Genomic DNA, 21,367 nt, shown 5'->3' on the forward strand with positions numbered 1-21,367 from the left:
CACCATATCAGGATCGAGGTGACAACGTGTCCCTCCCCAGGGACTCTCAAGAGCTCAGCACAGGCAAAAGAGGCAGATCAGGGATTAGGAGTTATTAGGGGAGGGATGGGGAATGAAGGAGAGGTAGTGATTAAAGCTCAGCTGTGCCCACATGGCTCTGATTGTCCTGCAGAAGAGCCCAGCAAAGCTCGAGAAGGCTCAAAGTGGGCACCGGAGACTTTCAGAGGGATGGAGCAGCTCTGTGCAGCAGCAACAACAGAGGCAGCACCGACCTGCTTGTAGGAGGGAGTGAGACACGGCTGGGCAGTGGCAGAGGGTGAAGCAGGGATGCTGCCTATCTTCAGCCTGCTTGGGGCTGAGGTCATTAAAAGGGAGAAAAAGCAGCTGCAGTCGTGCAGGAAGGCAGCCAGGGGTGACTGCAGGACAGCGTGATGCCACCCCGTAGCTTATGAAGCCCCTGCTGCCGGGAGGTGCAGGGGGGTCACCCTGCGGCTGTGCCCCGGCAGCTGCCCTAGGGCACAGGCTGCTCCAGAAACGGGGATGGGCTGGTGGCCAGGCCGGGAGTGGGCAGGGATGGATGGATGGATGGATGGACACGCCAGCTTCAGTCCCCACCGAGAGCTGTGACGGTCCCTGAGCTTTCAGATCTCTCCGGTACCTCGCCCTGCTGCGGTGGCACATGGTGACAGTCGGTCTCCATTTCCCTCTAGCGGCTGCTCGGCTCCGAGCCGGGACCGCTCCCAGCTGAGGGCATCCTCCAGCACCCGCCGGCCGCATCCTGTGCCCAGCCCCGGAGCCTGCTGTGGTGGGCGGCCCTCACAGCACGCAGGGCACCGCTGTCCCCACGCCTGGGCTCCGGTGCCCTTGCTGAGGGTGGCGGTGCTGAGGGGAGCGGAGCGCTCCCGGGGCACGGCTCCTCCCGGGCCGGAGCCGCCTCGGTGCGGCCATTTCGCGGCGGAAGCAGCGCTGGATGAGGAATTTGCAATGAGTTTGATTAGGCAGCCAGCGCAGGGCAGGCGGCTGATGGAGCACATCGTGCGGGCCGGGTGGGCTGTGCACGGTGAAATCCTCGCTGCCCCCCAGCCCCCTGCCCAGCCGGCTGGAGCCCCGCCACGGCCACACGATCGCCCCGTCCGCCCTGGCAGCGGAGCGAGCCGGGGAGAACGCGCTCCAGGGACTCACCGCCGCTCCAGAGGGATGCTGGGGACGGGATGTGGCACTGGGGGGTGACAGTGAAGGGATTTCAGTGCCCCTTACCAGACCGGGAAAGGGGCTGCAGCCTGAAATGAACAGGGCCTATGCCTTTATTAGTAGTCAGCTCTTTATTAAAAAGTCAGCTCGGCAGGAGGCTCAACAAGGAGCTCGCCCCCGCTGTTGTAGCTTCTCCGGTAGCCGAAGGGTGAGCAGGCATGTAGAGTCTGTCCCTGAAGTCTCCGTGGCACGCTGGTAGCTGGAGGTGAAGAGGTGTGCAGTCCGTATCTGAAGTCCCAGCAGACCGTCCTCTCTCCTTTCCTCCTGGCACACTGGTAGCCGCAGGCGAAGGGGATGTGCAGAGCCTGCTGCCGAAGTCCAGCAGCAGCTGTCCCTCTCCTTTTCTCCTGGTAACATCAGGAAGTGTGTGTGCTTTGCTCCTGCTTCCCACAGCCCAGTCCAGTCTGGTCCTCTGCAGGTTATGGTGACAGGTCAAACACAGACTAGGGATGGGGTTCCCTTTTCCCCAACGAGCACACCCATCCAGCCCCCTCCACTGTGCCCATCTTTTCCATTTAGGGGGTTTTTCATCCCCAAAACCCCCTCCCATGATTCCACTGGATTATTTTGCATCCCAGTCCTAGAATGGTAGTGAGGGTGGGGGGAGGTAGGTGATTCCCAGGAACAATTAGCTAATTAACATTTCAATGTCAGTACTTAGCCCAAGCCAAGTGTCCCAGCCAGGCTGTTTTGTTCATAACACAGCCCTTGTGGGCACAGGGATCAGGCCAGGTCCGGCCACACCAGGATGCTCCAGAGATGCAGGGTGCAGGAAGGGTCTGCAGCTGCTGCTGCACAGAGGGTGGTTTGGGGTGGGAGCAGGGGCCAGCCTGTCCTGCCAGGGCCGGCAGTGAGTGTGGCGAGCCCCGCGGAGCTGTGGGCGGGAGCGTGTCCCGGTGGGACCGGCGGAGAGGCGCTATCGCTGCCTGGCACGCTGATTAAACCCTGCGGCGACGCCCGCCGCCGTCACCCCTCGCTACACACACAAATTACAGCCTATACGTGTTTTATTTACTCTGCCGTTTTTAATTAAATATGCTATCGCTCGTGGGCAGGGCGGGGCTGGGCTTACTCTGATGAGGGCAGGGATGAGATGGGGACAGGGACTGGGATGTCACCAGTGGGGCTGGCAGCTCTGACCTCGACTGAGAGGGACAGGAGCTATCCCAGCCAGGGCACAGCTTCATCACTCTGCACATGGTAAAAGTGTAGAATTGTGTTTGTTGACAGGGTTGATACGGGGTTACTTTCATGCCCAGGGAAGGTTTAGGGGCTGCATTCGTGCTCAGAGATAATAGAAGGGCTGTGTTTGGGCACAGGGACAATATGAGGAGCATTCAGTACCGACAAATGGTGTGGCTGATGGGCCCCGAGGGTCTGGGTGTGTAGGTGCTGCCAGGGCTCTCATGGATGTGTCAGGGCCCAGCCCGGTGCCCAGCTGAGGCTGGCAGCACTGCCCAGGGCTGCTTCAGGCAGGCAGCAGCCTGGCAGCCAGCTCATAACCACTTCTCTGGGAAAAACCACATCCCGTGTCAGAGCCAAACAAGAAATCATCCTAAGTGCCCAGATAACAGCACTGTGTGTGGGCACAGTGCTGAGGAATGGCTGGGGAGATACGAGTAGAGTAAATCATGGTTTGAAGGCATGGCTGCCTGAGGGAAAGGCAATTCTTCAGCAGTCATGCTGGGATAGAAGGATCCAGGATTCATCCTGGGAAACCTACCCACATCCTGCCAGTGCCTTGGGACCACAGTGAAGGCTGGAATGGGTGATGACAGTGTTTCCAGAAAGGACAGGTGTGGGAGGAAGGCTTAGGAGAGCTAAATTTACTGCTCAAGTGCACACTGGCTCCCCTGCAGCACCACACTGGGTTGTTGTGCCCAATGCCAAAGAGATGGGGTGCTCCTGAGAGTTCTTGCACCCCAAACATGCACTGAGGGTCTCCCAGGAGGGATCAGTGCCTAGTCTCAGGGTGCTGCTGGCTCCTTGCTCCTGCAGTGGCACCCACCACTGGCTCCTCCATGCTGCAGTCCTGGGGCAACCCAGCACCAGTGGTCATCGTGGGATTCCTCTCCCACAGCATTTGGGGTCCCCTGCGAGCACAGGGAGGTGTCATCCCAGCTCCCTGCCAGCCCCATTCCTGCCACACCACGTGGCCCCCCTGTGCTCTGCCAGCCCCCCTTGATTAATCACAGGCTGGGGATGCCAGCAGCTTATCTTTGGCTTTAATAGCTGAATAATTTAAAACTGCTGTTTGCCAGCATCTTAATTGCTTTTGTGTCAGGTGCAGGACCAGTGGGAATGCAGAGTGGGCCTGAGAGGCTCCACACAGCCCGTGGGGACACCAGCCTTGGGTTTCCCAGCCGGTGACTGTCCCCAGGGAGGGAGGCTTGCACAGGGAGTTTTGCTGGGAAGGGAGTGGAGATGGCAGGCCAGCTGTCCCCAGTGATGGCTGTGTCTGCCCCAGAGCAGATGGGGACAGTGAGCACTCTGGGGAGCTCTGAAGAGTGGCTCATTTCTCTGGGGACAAGGGACAGCAGTGGTGCTGGAGCTGTGTGGAAGGGAGGGGGTTGAGGGGATGTAGGAGAAGCTGGAAAGCCCCCATGGGCTTCTTCTTGGGAAGGGGCAGAGGGGACACACCTCTTCCTCCCTGCCATCACTTGGGGCCAGCGCAGTCCCCATCACCCCTCAGCCCACCCCAGCTCCCTCCACCCACCCACCCACCCACCCCTGTCTCTGTGTCCTGCAGCCACCGTCATCCTCAACGAGCTGAACTGGACGCAGGCCCTGGAGGACGTTTTCATCGAGAACCGGAAGGAGGATCCCTCCCTGCTCTGGCAGGTCTTCGGCAGCGCCACCGGCGTCACCCGCTACTACCCCGGTGCGTGGCAGGGAGAGGTTTGGCACAGAGGGGCCGTGGCCAAGGGCAGCCGGGGCCCTTCTCACTGCTCCATGTGGACAAGCACCCCCCTGGGCCTGGTCTGACACATGCAGCTGTGCTGTGCCAGAGCCCATTAGTCTGAGCTCCCACCTGAGCCTGCTGCTTCCTCAGCCCTGGGCATCTCTTGCCCTGTTCCCCACCCTGGGACAGCCCTGCCTCACTCACTCCCTTCCTTCTCCCCACAGCCACCCCATGGAGAGCCCCCAACAAGATCGACCTCTACGACGTGCGCCGGCGGCCCTGGTAAGGGGCTGGGCAGGGAGGAAGCTCCTGGCTGGGAGCAATCTGCTCCCTCCCCTTTCCATTTCATTTTGGAACTGGCAAAGGGACACCATAACACAGTCTAAGCTGCGGCACTTGGCTCCTTCTCCCCTTCCCTCTTCCTGGGAAAGCGGAGAAGGATGGAGGGATAAATCCTTGGGTGCAGATGAAAGTGTGGAGAGAACCCTGTGCCCCCTCACCACAGCCATGGCTGCTGGCACTCAGTCCTGGCCAGCACTCCCATCCAAATGAGATAACAACTGGCTTGGAAACCATGAGCTGGGAGGATGGGGAGAGGAATGGGCAGCAGCAGCAGGCTGTGGCTCAGTGATAGCTTAGCAGCCTTTTAGCCCACACCAAGTGAGCTGGGATTGAATGGGCTCCCCTCAGCCCAGCTGCAGGTGCTGGTGTGGCAGTGCTGCTTATCAGCTGGAGTTGGGGGAGTGACAGCCCCATCCTGCCCACACTGCTGCCTAGAACTGCAGGCATGGAGAGGAGAGTGGGCACAGCCTCTGGCACATGTTCAGGGAGCCCTGTATCCCAATGGATCATCCCCCTGCCCACATCAGGAGCTGCCCCCTCTCCTTGTCAGAAAATTAATGGCCCTGCTACTATGGTTAATTGCCTTTTATTGCTCCACATTAATTATTAGCTGTTCCCTGCTGAGGTGTCTGTGCAGGTTATTGCAGGGCAGGGACTGGAAGGCTGTTTTGGGGCGGGGGCTGCTGATGTGTATGGAGGCTACTGAGCCCAGCTCTCTGCCCACTAGCTAGGCTGGCCACCTGGTTGTCCACCCAGCCATGGAGGAGCAGCAGCACCCTTCATGCTGGGGGACAGCACACCTGGGGGAACCCCCTTTAGGGCCTTCTCCTGCTCTCAGTGGGGTACCATGCAGGACACAGCCTTCACTGCTCCAGGGCCACGATCCTGGCCATGACCACAGGCACCACTTGCCCGCCTTCCCCTCCCCTGATGAATGGCCCCATTAGCCACAGCCGTCTCCTGCCCAGGGTATTCATTTGAGCTGGGCAGCTGGAGATGGATGTGCTGCCACAACCCATTAGGGGCAGCATCTTAGCTGGGCTCTGTGCTGCACCAGAGCCCAGCCCTGGGAGCAGGGCAGGCTCCAAGAGCCCCCTCTCATGCCAGCAGGGAGGAGCCCCGTGGGCAGCTGCATGTCCTGCACCCCAACACGAGAGGAAGCTGCTGGGGGATGCTGCACCCATGTCAGGAGGGCCCCATGTGCCAGCATCCTGCATCCCACCCGGGTAATCACATGTAATTAGAGAGCATCAGGCCCTGGGATTAACAATCAGAGCCTGCCCCTTCCCCAGTCCCCCCCAAGTAGTGGTGAGCAGTTGATACTGATAACTCACTAATTAATTCACATGAGGCCTGGTCCCGATCAAACCAATAATGAGGTTCCCTTGGCCTTCAGCCAGGGCAGGATCAGGCCTCCTGCATGGTGAGGTGGGCTTGTGCATGGCCATGTCTGGGATGGGATGGGTGCTAAGCACTGTGCCAGCCCCTCCCTCACAGGATGGCACAGCAGGGCTGGGAGCAGCACCAGTTGTTTCAAGGGGTGAGGAAGGGTTCCCTAATTGTTTTCAGTGGGGAAGATTTACGTAGTGTTATTATTTTTCCTCCTTGTAGCTAAAAATAACCTAATCAGCCTGGCCTTTGAAGCTACCAGGGGGGTAAATAGCATCTTAATATGGATGTGTGTGTCAGCACAATCAGCACGCAGGAAAGGGCCTGCGATGATGGAAGAGTTTAGCATTTAGAGCTCATTAGGCTGACAGCGCAGAGCAGCAGTCGCTGCCCGTCTGCTGCTGTGCCACGGGAGCCGTGTCCTCGCCGCCCCCTGCCCACAGCCACCTCGTCCCTGCTCCTTGCCATGGGGTCGCCACAGCCCTGGTGCCCAGGGCTCCCAGCACAGCTCCCCAGTGCCCGTGCCCTGGCAGGGCTTCGCTCTTGGGTTGCGGCCAGCAGAGTCAGGGTCCCCACAAAATGAGTCAACCCTGCTGAGCCCACTCTGTACCCCACAGGTACATCCAAGGTGCCTCCTCCCCAAAGGACATGGTCATCATTGTGGACGTGTGAGTATATGCTGGGGGCCGTGGCTGGGCTTAGGCCAGGATGGTGACGCAGCTTGCCGAGTGCCACTGTCCCACCAGTGGCCACAAGGAAGCTGTGGGGACAGCACAGCCCTGTGCTCCCTTGCTGCCAAGCTCCCAGCACCCCTGTCTCCTGCAGGAGTGGCAGTGTGAGCGGCCTCACCCTCAAGCTGATGAAGACCTCAGTCTATGAGATGCTGGACACCCTCTCAGATGATGACTATGTCAATGTGGCCTCGGTGAGTGCCGTGGGGCAAGAGGAAGGGCTGTGTCCCCAGGCATCTCCCAGCTCTCCAGCACAGAAACCCTTTTCCCCCACACACACCTGGCTAAGGGCTCTGCAGACAGAAATACCATTTTTTGTCTTCTTAACCACCCACCTGCACATAAGGAAACAGCTGCTCAGGGCTCAGCATGCAAAAGCTGCCCCTATCATGGGGCATTTGGCAGAGATGTTCTTGCATTATCCCAGCCAGCCACCTCCTGTCCATCGCCAGCCGCTGACACCGGGCACCCCACCGGTGACCATGCCACCACATGTGCGTGTGGCCAGCTGGCCCACCCGGCACTAATGAACGTGTCTGGCCGGCCCTGTTAGCTGGATGGCCGCCCCGCTAATGAATGGGCCCCTTGGCCGGTAATGAAGCCGTAAGTGAGCGGCAGCGCTGCTCCCGGTGGCGGCACAGAGCAGCACTGCACGGCTGCTTGCACCAGCTGCGGCTCCTGCAGAAGTGAGGGCTCCGTGAGCCCTGCGCTGCCAGCACCTACACCGCAGCTCGGTGCCGCAGTGTCCCAGCCAAACTTCAGCCTCAGCCCTCCCTGGGATGTGGGACACGTCGGGGTCACCTGCTGCCCGTGAGAGCTGGGTGTCACGAGGGGCTTGTGCCTGCTGGTGTCTGCCCTGTGCCCGTTCTGTGACCCACTCCCCTCCATTTCACCTCCCAGTTCAATGAAAAGGCAAAGCCGGTGTCGTGCTTCAAGCACCTGGTGCAGGCCAACATCCGGAACAAGAAGGTGTTCAAGGAGGACGTGCAGGGCATGGTGGCCAAGGGCACAACAGACTACAAGGCTGGCTTTGAGTACGCCTTCGACCAGCTGCAGAACGTGAGCTGGGGGCTGGGCTGGGGGCTGGGGGCAGGGTGCACCTGTGGGTGCTGGGGATGATAGCACAGCTCCGAGTGCCTGGCTGCTGCCCTGTGCTGAGGGGTCCTTGTGTTCCTTCTCGATGCTGGGGGAGACAACCCACCTCCAGGCATACTGTAGCCAAGGTTTTGCTGGTGCTGCGCCCCCCCTGGGTTATTAAAAGTTAGCAGGGCTGGGTGGAGGGGCCAGACCCAACCAGACACTGTGCCAGCAGTAAAATAAAGATGAATTGTGCTATTAGGTGCCAAGTGGCATTAGCCACAACATTATTCCCCAGCTGGCAGTGTCCCTCCTGCCCATTCAGCCTGGTCACTCTTGCCTCAGAGAAATGGGCTGGGAAGAGATGTGGGTTGGGGCCAGCCCTCCTGGCTGCATCCAGCCCGGTGCCCAGCACTGCTGGTTCTAGGTGTGGCCTCAGGTGCTGTGTCTGCCCCACAGTCCAACATCACACGTGCCAACTGCAACAAGATGATCATGATGTTCACGGACGGCGGTGAGGACCGAGTGCAGGATGTCTTTGAGAAGTACAACTGGCCCAACAAGACGGTGAGAGGCTGTGGGTCTGTGTGCTGGGCTGGGGCTGCTCACCACGGAGGGAGATAGCTGCTTCAGCTCCATTGCTGGCTTCTGCTCTATTTGCCTCCTCACCATCCTCCCTCCCCAACAGCCTGCTCCTGCATGGAGCCACTGCCCTGCTGAAGGGTTTGCAGCTGGCTCCCACCTCCCTGTGAAGGAGCCGTGGGACCAGGCACACTGTAGGATGCTGGGGAGGGAATGGGGCTGGTGGGCTCCCTGAATGCTGGCCCTGAGGGGAGCACACCCCAAGCATGGGGACAGGGCTGCTGGCAGGCAGAGGAACCAGCAGGAAGGTCCCAGTTGCTGCCCAGTTACTGCTGTGAGGTGGGGGGATTCTGGTCCATGTGCCCTCAGAGGGCACAGACCCCTCTGGGAGCAGCGATGCCCCAGAGCAAGGACCACTGAGGTAGGAGACTTGAGCCAACAGAGTGATGCTGGAGGGCAGGACTGACTGGGGCCAGACAAGGAGATGGGGACTCCCTTGCTGCCAGCACTTGCAGGATTCTTCTGCCCACGTGCACTCACTCTGTGGGCCGTGGCAGGCAATGCCACGCTGCCCTGGGGAGGTTGTCATTGGCTAGGATGTGGAAAAGAGCCCACCAGGTGTGGAAAAGAGGGGCGCCCAGTGGATGGCCCTCAGTGCTCGCTCTGCCACAGGTGCGGGTCTTCACCTTCTCCGTGGGGCAGCACAACTACGACGTGACCCCGCTGCAGTGGATGGCCTGTGCCAACAAAGGTGAGCGGGGCTGGCACCCGGCGGGCACGGGGGGCTGCGGGGTGCTGGGCTCACCCCTCGGCTCCAGTGTGTGCCACTGCCAGCAAACAGCAAAGCCCTGGTGCGAGGGGCAGCAGGGCAGCCAGGCTGCTGGACAGCTGCATCATCAGCTGCCTTTCTCTTTCTTTTCCAAGGTTACTACTTCGAAATCCCCTCCATCGGCGCCATCCGCATTAACACGCAGGTACAGCCGGGAGCCAGGCAGGCAGAGCTGCCCTGCCTGGGGGGAGGTCAGGCAGCCTCAGCCCCACCGGGGAGAGCCCACAGGCTGGCAGTGAGTGTGGCAGCAAGCTGGGGAGCCGAGCTGAGCCCTCAGCTGGGCCCTGTGCCATTAAGTAATTCGTCTTCTGCAGCTCCCCATGGACCTGCTGCCTTTTGAGTGACTAATTATGAAACATCAGGCATTAATCAGCACGGAGCTGAGCGTGGGCAGGGCCCAGCCCAGCAGAGCCAGTCCTGTCTGCCTCACACCTCCTCTCACTGCCTCTTTTCTGCCCCTTTTCTTTATGAGATGTGCACGAGGTGCCATGAGGGCAGGGCAGGGCTGGCATTGTGGCACAGGGGCTGCCTCCCTGCCCAGAGATCTTCCTTGGCAAGGTGAGCCAGGAAAAGGGAAACCTGCCCCAGGAGAAGATGGCAGCCAGGGAGACAGTAGTGACATGGTCCAGGCATGATGGAGCAATCCCAGCCCCGGGAATGGCTGGGTGCTGCCTGGGGAGCCCCTGGCCTGCCTGTGATGGCCAGTGGTGAGCAGCACCTTGTTTGCATCTTAATGGGCTTGTGCCCAGTACCCCCAGGTTTGGTGGCTGCCAAGGCCCCTCCCCTATCTCAGCCTCACCTCGTGCTTAGGGACAAGGGTATCACTGGGCTGGAGCAAGGAGACACCTAGTTCCCACGTTGTCCTTTCCCATGTCCTGTGTCCCTGCAGGAGTACCTGGATGTGCTGGGCAGACCCATGGTTCTGGCTGGGAACCGAGCCAAGCAGGTCCAGTGGACCAATGTCTACCAGGATGCCCTGGTAAGGACCCCCCAGCCCTGGGGTGCAGGGAGGGGCCCCCAGCCCCAGGGTCCCACACAGCCCCAGGAGCAGGTGGGGATCCCCACCCCTGGGTCCCATACAGCTCCACGGGGTACGTGGGTGGGGACTACAGCCCCAGGGTGCAGCTGGGGACACTGACCCTGGGGTCCCACAGAACTCCAGGGTGCAGGAGGATGAGGACACTGGCCCCAGGGTCCTGCACAGGACGTGCCCCATCTCCCTTGTCAGGGGAGTAACCCCCCTCTGCTGCCCACCCCCAGCCCTGGGTCCTGAGGCCAGTGAGGGGCCATGGGACATCATTCTGTGCTTGTGCAGGGGCTGGGCTTGGTGGTGACAGGAACGCTGCCAGTGTTCAACCTGACAGAGGACAGCAGTGACAGGAAGGTAGGAGACTCTGCTGCCCCTGCCCTGGCTGCACTGGGAGCCCTGGTGTGGGACCACTGTGGGGTGGGGAAGGTGCCCTGGTGATGTGTGTGTGGCTGCAGGGGGGACCCTGGCATCCCTGGGGTGCTGCCTGCTCTGCACCACCTCCCTGCAGTGACACCAGGGGTGACTGCCATCCCCAGGACCCAAAATTACCTTGGCCAGCTCTCACAGTTCAATTGGGACAACTGACAGCTGTGAGTCCCTGGGGGTGCAGTATCCAAATCTGACCCACACGTGCCCAGAAGGAGAAGAGGTCCATCCTGCTGTTTCCCTGTCCCCGGGCCGGGCGGGTGGTGACAGGTGACAGCCCTGGTCCCACCCACCTCCCTCCTGCATTTCCTTCCAGAACCAGCTCATCCTGGGCGTGATGGGGATCGATGTGGCTCTCAATGACATCAAGAGGCTGACGCCGCGTTACAACGTGCGTGGGGGCCCCTCCCGTCTGTCCCTGCCCTGCACTGCCTGATCCTGGCGTGGAATCCCTCTGATGGGAGCCCCGAGCTGTGCCCCAGCATCCAGAGCACCTCCAGCAGGAGCCATGGGTGCAGGCAGGGACTGGGACAGGCAGAAGAGCAGGGGTCAAAGCTGCATGATGCTCTGGGACCCAGTGCAGTGCCAAAACCCTTGTAGGGTCAGCAGGGAATAAACCTTACAGGCCTGGGGAAAGGAGCAGTGGGGAAAACCCAGAGGCAAACTCTCTCCCCAGGAGTGGCAGATTGCATTGTCCTGAGAATGGAAATGAGGATAGAATGGGCTGAGCCCTGGGGGTGACGTGGGGTGAGCTCTGCCTGCAGAGGTGAGGGTGATCACACCAGCACAGTGTGTCATGCCACTGAGCCACCTGGTCAGCCTCACCCCTCCTTCCTCCTGTCCTCCTGCAGCTGGGGGCCAATGGCTACGTCTTCGCCATCGACCTGAACGGCTACGTCCTGCTGCACCCCAACCTGCAGCCCCAGGTGAGGAGGGGCCACAGGGGCAGCAGCCACGGGGATTAGCCAAGCCCTGAGGGACACGTGGCTTTCCAGGCTCCTTAGGACTTAATTGTGGGGTTTGTGATGAGTTAGTCTGGACTCAGCAGTGGCTGCAGGAGCCCTGAGCCCTTCCCTGGCTCTCTCTTTCTTCCTGCAGATCATCAATTTCCGTGAGCCAGTGACGCTGGACTTCCTGGATGCTGAGCTGGAGGATGAAAACAAGGAGGAGGTGAGCAGACCAGGGGCAGCTTCTGGGGCACAGGCTGGCCCCCTTCATCTGCAGTTGCAAAGGGCACTCAGCCCCTGCAGCCTGCCCTGCAGAGAGTCTCATCCTCAGGGTGCTGACACAGCTCCCATGGAGCCACGGTGGGGACAGGAGCTGGGTCACTGTCCCCTGGGTGCTAGCACGACGAACCTTGCCAGGCTGCTCACATGCCACCCCCAAGGGATGGGTACCCACAGGTGCATGGCCGGGCTCTGTGGCCCTCAGTTGCTTCCTCTGTGTCCCACAGATCCGGAGAAGCATGATTGATGGGAATGATGGGCAGAGGTTCATCAAGACCCTCATCAAGTCCCTGGATGAGGTAACGCTGCAGGGGAAGGGGGTCACAGCTGGAGCTGTCACTGTGCTGAGCACCCAGAACCAGCAGTGGGGATGAGGGGCTGGGAGCCAGGGCCCTGTGGCACTGTGCCAGCAGAGTCCTGGCAGTGCCCAGGCCTGACTGGTTCCCTCTGACCCACAGCAATACATCGACGAGGTGTTCCGGACCTACACGTGGGCTCCCATCAAAAGCACCAACTACAGGTGAGTGTCACAGCCAGTGCACCCAGACTGCCCTGCACTGGGGCTGCACCCACACCAGCACAGGCCTGGGGGCCTGTGCCTGCAGCTCCCAAAGTCCCCGAGATGTGTCCTGCATATGCACTGCCACATTACTGCACACAGGCAGAGATATGCTGGAGGGCACTCCTGAAAGGGGTGCCTGCCAGTGTTAGGCACTGTAGAGCTTGGACACAGTCCCCAGGACTCCAGACAGGCTGCAGGGCTGGTGTGCAAGGGGCCAGACAAGTGCCACCCCTGCCACCCCCTGTCTGCACAGCCAGGGGCTCATGCAGCTCCTGCCTGCTCCTAGGGTGGGTGACAGTGATGTGTGCCCACCCTGCAGCACAGGCAGTGTCTTTTGAGCTAGAGGAGAGCAAAGTTCTGCATTTTTTCACCCAGTTTGCACCAGTTTGGACCAGCAGATTGTAAGAAAGACCCTGACATCATCATTTCTCATCTCATGCTGCCTTATCCCAGGAGGAGCCATGTGAGCCCCTGTTGCCCAGTGTGCCCTCCTCCTCCTCACCACCCAGCTCAGGAGGGGCTGGAAAGGGTCATAGCCACTACCCAGCACTGCCAGGTGTCCCCAGTGCAGTCCCAGTCGTGTCCCCCATGATGTTACCCCTCTGGAGCCAAGCAGCACTGGTGAGGAGGGGACAATGCCACAGGGTGACACATCTGTAGGATGAAAGCCCTACACTCCCATGGCTCTGCTCTGCAGCAGGGATATTTCCTGGGTTTCCCTGGCAGTGCCACCAACACTGAACAGAAAAAGCCACCACCCTCTTCCTGACACCTGTGGTTTGGGGTGCCAGCAGCTCTGCTGTGCTGGCTGCAATGCCCAGACCATGCCTGTGCTGCCAGCACAGACAGGGGTATCTGGAGGGTGCTTCAGGGAGGAAGCCCAGATCCCAGTGGCTCTGGTGCTTTGGTGCAGGTGTTACATCCAATGAGAGTCAGGAATGTGGTCCTTGCTCACTTATTCCTGACAGCACCTGGCACAAACACTGTCACCAAAGGCCAATGGCCACTGCAGCTGGCACCAAGGAGTCAAGTTCCCTCTGGCAGTGTGTCCTGTGGGTTAAGCAGCCCCAGAACCACCTCCTGCTATCTCCTTTCCCATCCTGTCCCACACCCTGCATGCCAGATCCCTGGATCACTTTCCTTTCTGACTTACCTGGCTTCTGGTGCCTGTATAATGGATGCCATTGGTTTCTGCAGCCTGGGAAGGCTTTGTCCCTTCTTTCATGGGCTGCGTCACTTCCTGCCTTCCTCCCTCACAGAGATGTCGTGTTCCTCTTCCACATGCATCTCCCTTGGCTCCTGGGCTGGCACATCCTGCCCATTTCAGCCCTGGCTATGCAGATGTGCCAACTTCTGTGCCCATGTGTGCCCCCCAGCACAGCCCTGGGTGCTCTGGGCATGACCCTGGATACCCCAGGATGACCCTGGGTGCTCTGGGGATGACTCTGGATGCCCCAGGATGACCCTGGGTGCTCTGGGCATGACCCTGGATACCCCAGGATGACCCTGGGTGCTCTGGGGATGACCCTGGATGCCCCAGGATGACCCTGGGTGCTCTGGGGATGACCCTGGATACCCCAGGATGACCCTGGGTGCTCTGGGCATGACCCTGGATACCCCAGGATGACCCTGGGTGCTCTGGGGATGACCCTGGCTGCCCCAGGATGACCCTGGGTGCTCTGGGGATGACTCTGGATGCCCCAGGATGACCCTGGGTGCTCTGGGGATGACTCTGGATGCCCCAGGATGACCCTGGGTGCTCTGGGGATGACTCTGGATGCCCCAGGATGACCCTGGGTGCTCTGGGGATGACTCTGGCTGCCCCAGGATGACCCTGGGTGCTCTGGGGATGACCCTGGATACCCCAGGATGACCCTGGGTGCTCTGGGGATGACTCTGGATGCCCCAGGATGACCCTGGGTGCTCTGGGGATGACTCTGGATGCCCCAGGATGACCCTGGGTGCTCTGGGGATGACCCTGGATGCCCCAGGATGACCCTGGGTGCTCTGGGGATGACTCTGGATGCCCCAGGATGACCCTGGGTGCTCTGGGGATGACCCTGGATGCCCCAGGATGACCCTGGGTGCTCTGGGATGACTCTGGATGCCCCAGGATGACCCTGGGTGCTCTGGGCATGACCCTGGATGCCCCAGGATGACCCTGAGTGCTCTGGGGATGACTCTGGATGCCCCAGGATGACCCTGGGTGCTCTGGGGATGACTCTGGATGCCTCAGGACAGCGCTGGCTGCAGTTCCTGGGGAGAGGGATGCAGCAGGCTGTGCAGGAGGCCAGTGGGGCTGCTGCCTGCCATCACCTGGGTCAAGCTGCTGCCTGCAGGTGCCAGGCAGGGACTGGGAGCTGGGCAAGAATTCTGGGTGGGTGTAAAGCCTTACACCAGGTGTCTGCTCTCCCTCTCCACAGCCTGGGGCTGGTTTTGCCTCCCTACAGTACCTACTACATCCAGGCCAACCTCAGCGACCAGATCCTGCAAGTGAAGTGTAAGTAGCCCCTGGCTCTCCCTGCTGCCCTCTCACACTCCCCCTCACCCCACGCCAGCCCGTGGCTGTCGGGGGGAGAAACACAAAGCAAAGACTTGGGAAAGGTCGTAGGGATCACTGTGAGAGGCAAAATAAAGAGAGAAACGAAAGCTCAGAGAGGCGTGAGTGGAGGTGAGCGCACAGAGGGAAAGCGAGCTGCCTGCCTGGGGTGCCCCCGGGCCGGGTTTGCTCCTCGTGCTTTGCACCCCAAAAGCCCCGCCCGGGGCTGCAGGCAGCACTGCAGGCACTGCCTGCTCGCCTCCCGGGGACGAGGGATGGCACTGTGGCAGCCAGATAATTCGTGAGCCTGGGGAAGTTTGCATGGATAGCTTTAATTTCCTTTGGTTTATTACAATACTTTGGTTTCGGTTTAAGCCATTTATTCTTTTTATTTGTTTGGTTTTGGTTGGTTTCGATTTTTGTTCGGAATTAATCTGTGTACATGTGTGTTAGCCTGGCCCCCCTTTCTCTCTCTCTCTCTTTCCCCTGACCCCCAAGCCTTTTCCCCACCTCAGGTCCACGCTGCTCCCAGGGACCCTCTCCCCCATGGGAGAACTGGACCCTTCCCCTCTCCCCTTCGGTTCCCCCCATTTCTCCCCCTTGGCCACCCCGGTGGCCTGACCCTGGCCCCGCTCCGGATCCAGCCCCTGCCACCCCCTCCATCCATGGGTAGGAGCCCTGTGTCCCTGTGGGGACAAGGCCAGGCTGTCCCCATCCCTGGGAGGGGGGACTCCTGCGTCCTCCCCAGCTCTGCCCACCGTGCCGTGCATGCCCCCTGACTCAGTGAGGACATTTTGATATCAAGACTGTTGCAACTGTTTGCTACTGATTCTCATTTTCCTTTGGAGTATTGAATATATATCTATATATTTTTCTAGTTATATCTTTGCTTTTTTTTTTTGTTCTTATTTCACCGTGGCCTTTTCTTTTCCTTTTGTTACTGGGTTTTTCTTATGTTTTCTTTTCTTCATGTCGTTTTTTGCAAGAGGTTTCCTTTTGGTATGATTATAGTACACAATATTTTTATTCAAACGTCGATTGAATAAAATATTGTTTGTGCCCCCCTTCCCCCTTTCCACCCAACCCCTTTTTTTTTTTGTTTGTTGTTTTTTGTTTGTTGTTTTTCTTGCTTTCTCTCTATGGTGGATTCACACAGTACCAATCATCAAAATGAAGGGCAAGTATTTTCAGTCTCAGACCACTCACCTTCACCACCCCGTCCCCTGCCCCGTGTCCAGTCCCCCCCAGCCCCCTGCTTGCCCATCTCCCTGCCCGTTTGCCACGCCGAACCTGCAAACCGCCACCAACTCGCCCTTCCTCCCTTCTCCTTCTCCTCCTCTTCCTTCTCCTCTCCTCCAGTTCCCCCTTTATTTGAAAGCAACATGTCTTGTTCTGTTCATGAGAGCTTTGTCACGAAAATCCCCACTCCCTCCCTGCGCATCACTCCCAAACCTGGTTCGATACCGTTCGAGAGCCGACCTTGTATGAAACTGCCGTTTTCGGTCCACGAGGATTTTGTAGCTAGTTGGATGCCCTGCTCTTCCTCCCCAACGCTGCCCCTTCTTGCTCCTCTTCTCCCGCTCGTCTCCTCCAACTCCTTCTCCCCTTCTCCTGGCTCCTTTGCTTCCTCCTCCCCAAGACAACTCAACCTGAAAGGGATAGGGCTGTGCAGGGAGTGGGGGGCTAAGGGGTGGGTGCCCAAAGGTGGCAGGGATGGAGGACAGGTGGGGGGCCCAGTCCACCACTGCCATCAGCCTCTGGGACAGGCTTTTTGGGGAAAGCCTACAAGCAGGAACCCTCTGCAGAGATGGGATGGGACCACCTGGGGCAGTGCCTCCCAGCTGCACAGGTGACTGCGAGCCTGGCCCCGGGGGCACGCAGGACGGCTGAGCCCAGGGGTGCCACACTGCCTGCCCCCACAGCTGCTCAGTGGCCATCCCCCCTGCCATGAGGACCAGCATGGCATGGTACAGTGTACTGTAGCACTGAAGGTACAGTGTCCTGGTGCCATCTGTGCCCCTGGGAGCAGCCACGTTTGAGCCCAAAGTCCCACCAAGGCAGGCCGAGTGCCAGAGTCAGTCTCCCCCAGCAGTGGAGCAGGACATCACTCATGGGACAGGATTTGGCCCAAAATCCCTCAATGCCAGAGGGGCCTCCTGACCCACAGCTCCCGCACAGCCCCACAGTGGGCCAGGGGACACCTGGCACACACGGTCCCCATGGGACCCGCCACCACTCTCCATCCCACACAGCCCCCAGCACATGGCACCCACCCGCAGCCAGCCCGGCAGCACCCCCTCCCTGGCACAGGCAGGGAAACGGCTTGTGGGGGGCACTGCAGCACAGGAGGGGCCATGGGGGACAGGGCCGGGCGGGCAGCACAGTGGGGAGGTGGAAGTGGCACCCTCAGCCCTGTTCAATCAGCCTTGAGTTGCCTCCTCCCAGCGCCCCTGTGATGGCAATGCTGATGGACCAAGTACGAGTGTTTGTACTCCTCCTCCTCCTCTTCTTCCTCTCATCGGCTTGTACCCAGCCCCTGCCTCCAGCCCTCAGAGAGCAACAGTCCAACCTCTGGCTGTGCCGTGCAATGCACCAGGAGCTGGCGGGAGGGCAAGGGGGTGGCGGTGCCCATCGTGAGGGAGATGTAGTCCCAGGGGTGTCCCACTGCACCCCTCCATGCACCCCCCAACCCAGCTCGCCCCTGCGAGCTGAGCCCGGCATCCTCTGTCTTCTGCCGGGGCATTTCCAGAGACACCCCAGAGCTACTGGGCTGCGTGGCCCCGTTAAAGCAGAGCGTGCTGGCGGGCGAGCGCGGATCCCCGTCCCCATTGGGGTACCACCGCCCCGGGGAGGGAGGGGGCACCGGTGCCCGGCAGCAGAGCCCGGCAGCGCATTGCACGGCCCTGCGGCAGGGCGGGAGCCTCTGGTTGGACTGTCCTCGGCAAGGTTCCCCTCTGGCCATGTTGATGCCTGAAAACTCCCTTTATTTTTTCCTCCCGACAACCGAGTGTTCTGGTGATCCTCCTCCGGCCAGGAGCGCAGCATGTGGTTCCCTGCCCTCGCCCACCACCCTTTCCCCCGAGAGAGAGACGTCCCCCCGCCCTCCCGAACATGCATATATATATATATACATGTGCGCACATATATATATGTGTGTGTGTCTGTGTGTCCCTGCGTACCGGCCGCGCGTACGCACCCGCGCGCCTTCAGCCGCGACCGAGCAAATTCGAGCCGAGATGGGCAAACCTCTCCTGATTTGGCTCTAACCTTCCTTCCCGTGCGGTGCCAGCAACAGCAGAACGGCCTTTTCTTTCCTCTCTTGTTACCAAGAGCAGCAAATGCCTTTTTTCTTTATTGGGTTTTTTTTTTGTTGTTGTTGTTCCCTCCCCTCTCTCTCGCTCTCTCTGTCCGTCTCTCTCCCTCCTGGCCCCCGGCGCCCCCGTCCCCGCTCCCCGCCGGATAACCTTCCCTTTCTGTTGCAGATTTTGAATACCTGCTGCCCAACAGCTTTGAGTCGGAGGGACATGTGTTCATTGCGCCCAGGTAGCTTTGCGTGTGCGCTTGCCGAGGTGTGCATCCGCCCCGGCCCCGCTGCCGCCCCCGCCATCGCCCCATCCTCGCCTCATCGTGCCTTGTCCCCGCTCCCGTGCCCTGTGGCCCTGTGGCTGTGTGTGTCGTGTGCCCGCTCGGCCGCGGGGCTGCCCCGCTGCGCCACCCGGTTGCATCCAGCACAGTGTGTATATATATATATATATATGCACCCGGTGCAGCCCGACCTCTGCGCGTGCATATATAGGTATAGTTTCTGAAAATCCCTGCCGAGCGAGGGGCCGCCGGCGGCATCATACAGTCGTGCTGGCTGCGGGGGGAGGGAGAAGGAGGGGAGGTTTCGGGATGCCCAGAGGTTTGGGGACATGAGGACAGCGTAGCGGCCCCTTGACGGACAGATATGTCCCCTCCCCTGGGCCGTGCTGCCCAGTCCTGTCGCTAGCAGGGATGAAGGGCCATCCTCGAGTGGGTTGTTTGGGGAGCCCCATGGCTCTGCCAGCACCCCGCCCTTCCCGCTACTGCAGAGCGATCTCTGACCAACCCTAATTAACACTGCCAGCTAATCACCTATCTGCTCATAGGTCGTTATGGCAATTAAACGTCCTGTTAGGGGATGTCTTGCCAGTGCAGCTTTTGGGAATTGCTGTGGGTTGAAGTCCAGCATGGCCACCTGCGGGTACCCCCCACCCTGCTGGGCCAGAGCAGCAGTCACTCACACCAAGTCTGGGTGAACCAGCCCAGAAGGTACAGTCGCTGTGCAGCGCTGGCTTTTTGGGGAGCTTAGTCCCCAGGCTAAGGGCACATGGGAGCCACAGCACAGCGTGAATGAGGAACAGGAGCACTGTTACTGAAAATTGGCCCGTAAGCACACAGAGAGGATGGACAGGGAGGGGATGCACCAGCCCAAGGCCCCAGGAGTGGGTCTGCACCCACAGTGCTGCTCAGGCTGCAGTGCTGGGCTCAGTGTCCAGTGTGGGGCTCTGCAGACGCTGCAGCTGGAGAGAACAGCGGGTGTGGAAGTCAGGGCGAGCCCTTCGGTGCCCCCAGAGCGGCTCCATGAGCCCCCTTGCCCCCTTGTGGGCAGGGGCGGGGGGGGGGCCGTGTGCCAGGGCGTGCCTGGCACCCAGGGCGACTGTATGATCTGCCGCTGGCGCTGCCGCGCCCAAGGGCCTCTGGAAATTTTCAGAAACCGTATATCCCCCGTCCCCCGTGGGTGTGTGAGTACCTGTATCTGTGCGTGTCGGTGGAGATATTTAGGTGGTTGTTCCCCTCCCGAACAGGGGTTAAGGGGCCGAGCTGAGCTGGGCAAGGTGCTTCACCTTTTTCAGCTGCCCTGTGGGCATGCTCCCTGCCACCCTTTGCTCCATTTTTCCTCTTAATGACAGAGTTTTTGGCAGAGTCAGGGGTTGTGAGTAGGGGAGCCCTGAGCACCCTGGTACTGTTCACAGCCACACTGCTGAGGACAGGAGGCTCTTGGCACACCAGGGTGGCACTAACATGTGCCACCCAGTCAGAGTCTTGTGGTGACCAGCAGGTTACAGCTGTCCCTGGCATCGGTGGGGCTGGGACTCTGCGCTCAGGGTGTTCCAGACTGAAGCAGGGACATGGCACTCACCATACTGCCTGTCCCAGGAGTGTCTCAGGGCCAGTGACGCCCATGGGCAAGCACCCATCTCCGCCAGCTGGGGCTCAGCCAGCACCCAACCATCTGTGCAAAAGGCACAGGTACAGCCTTGAGTGCCTGCCTGGTGCTGCCAGTGCAGCTATGGAGAATCCCGAGGCAAATCCCTGCTGGCACCCACAATGGAGCCACAATCCCTGGGGTGCCACAGGTGCAGGGCAGGGTGGGCATAGCCCCAAAGGTAAGTACGGTGTCAGAGGCACCCAGTCCCACCAGTAGCCCCAGCAGTATGGGGAGAGATGGACTCGGTGTTGTACCGTTCTGGGCAAACCAGGATCCATCAAACTTTGCCCTGGCAGAGGTGAGGGCACCTCAGTGCCTGTGGCAGTGACAGACCTGGTGAGTGGTGTGACGCTTCTCTGGTGGCACTGCAGGCAGCAGGGGCTGGTACTGGGCAGTCTGCAGAGATGCCCACAGCCAGTTCCCCTGGCGGGGTGACACTCCCAGGAGAGGTGGCACGTCACCACCATTGTGTCCCTGTCAAGCCTGGGTGCTGGCAGCACGGCCAGTGCCACCCCGCCGTCCCCGGGGGAGAACTGACCTTACCTTTTCCATCCCCACGAACGACAAACCTTGTCCCCCAAACCCCAGAGAGTATTGCAAAGACCTCGACTTGTCGGATAACAACACCGAATTCCTGGAAAACTTTATTGCCCTCATGGAAAAGGTGACCCCAGACTCCAAGCAGTGTGAGTAGCTGGGATGGCTGCTGGGGGGCTGCTGGGGGGTCGAGGGTGGATGGGGATTCAGGGGGAGATGGAGCAGGGGATAAGCTGTGCTGGGGTTGGGATCCTGGGAACTACTGCAGAGTGGGTGCTGGGGCAGAGCAGGGGACATGGGTGGCCGTCATGGTGTCAGCTCTCACCTCCTCTTCCTGTCCACCACCCAAGGCGACAACTTCCTCCTGCACAACCTCATCCTGGACACGGGTATCACACAGCAGCTGGTGGATCAAGTCTGGAAGGACCAGGACCTCAACACGTAGGTGATGGGGAGATGGCCCAGGGTGGGCAGCACTGTCTTGGGACAGATGAGGATTGGGATGAACCGTGGAAGCAGGGACAGAGCAAAACCCCACTGATGGATGGTGTACCTGGCCCCTCTCCTTGCAGGTACAGCCTCTTGGCTGTCTTCGCAGCCACTGACGGGGGCATCACCCGTATCTTCCCTAACAAGTGAGTGTCTGCCCTGCTCAGTGACGTGTCTGCTCCTGCTGGGCCATCTCTGGTGGGACCAGAGATGACAGTGACA

At 60.1% G+C, this 21,367-nt stretch overlaps 1 protein-coding gene across 2 annotated transcripts in view; it reads left to right on the forward strand.

The window, feature by feature from the left end:
- CACNA2D2 (calcium voltage-gated channel auxiliary subunit alpha2delta 2) overlaps window positions 1-21,367 on the forward strand; it is a 210,379-nt gene that overhangs the window by 185,212 nt on the left and 3,800 nt on the right. Inside the window, exons 7-27 of one of the 2 annotated variants that reach the window (XM_030283501.4) lie at window positions 4,001-4,132; window positions 4,378-4,435; window positions 6,502-6,552; window positions 6,710-6,809; window positions 7,516-7,674; window positions 8,152-8,259; window positions 8,947-9,025; window positions 9,199-9,248; window positions 9,993-10,082; window positions 10,419-10,487; window positions 10,876-10,950; window positions 11,411-11,485; window positions 11,658-11,729; window positions 12,013-12,084; window positions 12,244-12,305; window positions 14,771-14,847; window positions 16,043-16,063; window positions 18,369-18,429; window positions 20,708-20,805; window positions 21,007-21,097; window positions 21,229-21,291. In XM_030283501.4, the coding sequence (XP_030139361.2) occupies window positions 4,001-4,132; window positions 4,378-4,435; window positions 6,502-6,552; window positions 6,710-6,809; window positions 7,516-7,674; window positions 8,152-8,259; window positions 8,947-9,025; window positions 9,199-9,248; window positions 9,993-10,082; window positions 10,419-10,487; window positions 10,876-10,950; window positions 11,411-11,485; window positions 11,658-11,729; window positions 12,013-12,084; window positions 12,244-12,305; window positions 14,771-14,847; window positions 16,043-16,063; window positions 18,369-18,429; window positions 20,708-20,805; window positions 21,007-21,097; window positions 21,229-21,291 (1,663 nt within the window). The remainder of the gene's footprint in view (window positions 1-4,000; window positions 4,133-4,377; window positions 4,436-6,501; window positions 6,553-6,709; window positions 6,810-7,515; window positions 7,675-8,151; window positions 8,260-8,946; window positions 9,026-9,198; window positions 9,249-9,992; window positions 10,083-10,418; window positions 10,488-10,875; window positions 10,951-11,410; window positions 11,486-11,657; window positions 11,730-12,012; window positions 12,085-12,243; window positions 12,306-14,770; window positions 14,848-16,042; window positions 16,064-18,368; window positions 18,430-20,707; window positions 20,806-21,006; window positions 21,098-21,228; window positions 21,292-21,367) is intronic. The other variant, XM_030283502.4, reaches the window with a different exon arrangement.

This window comes from Taeniopygia guttata, chromosome 12, assembly GCF_048771995.1.
Source record: "Taeniopygia guttata chromosome 12, bTaeGut7.mat, whole genome shotgun sequence".
NCBI lineage: Eukaryota > Metazoa > Chordata > Aves > Passeriformes > Estrildidae > Taeniopygia > Taeniopygia guttata.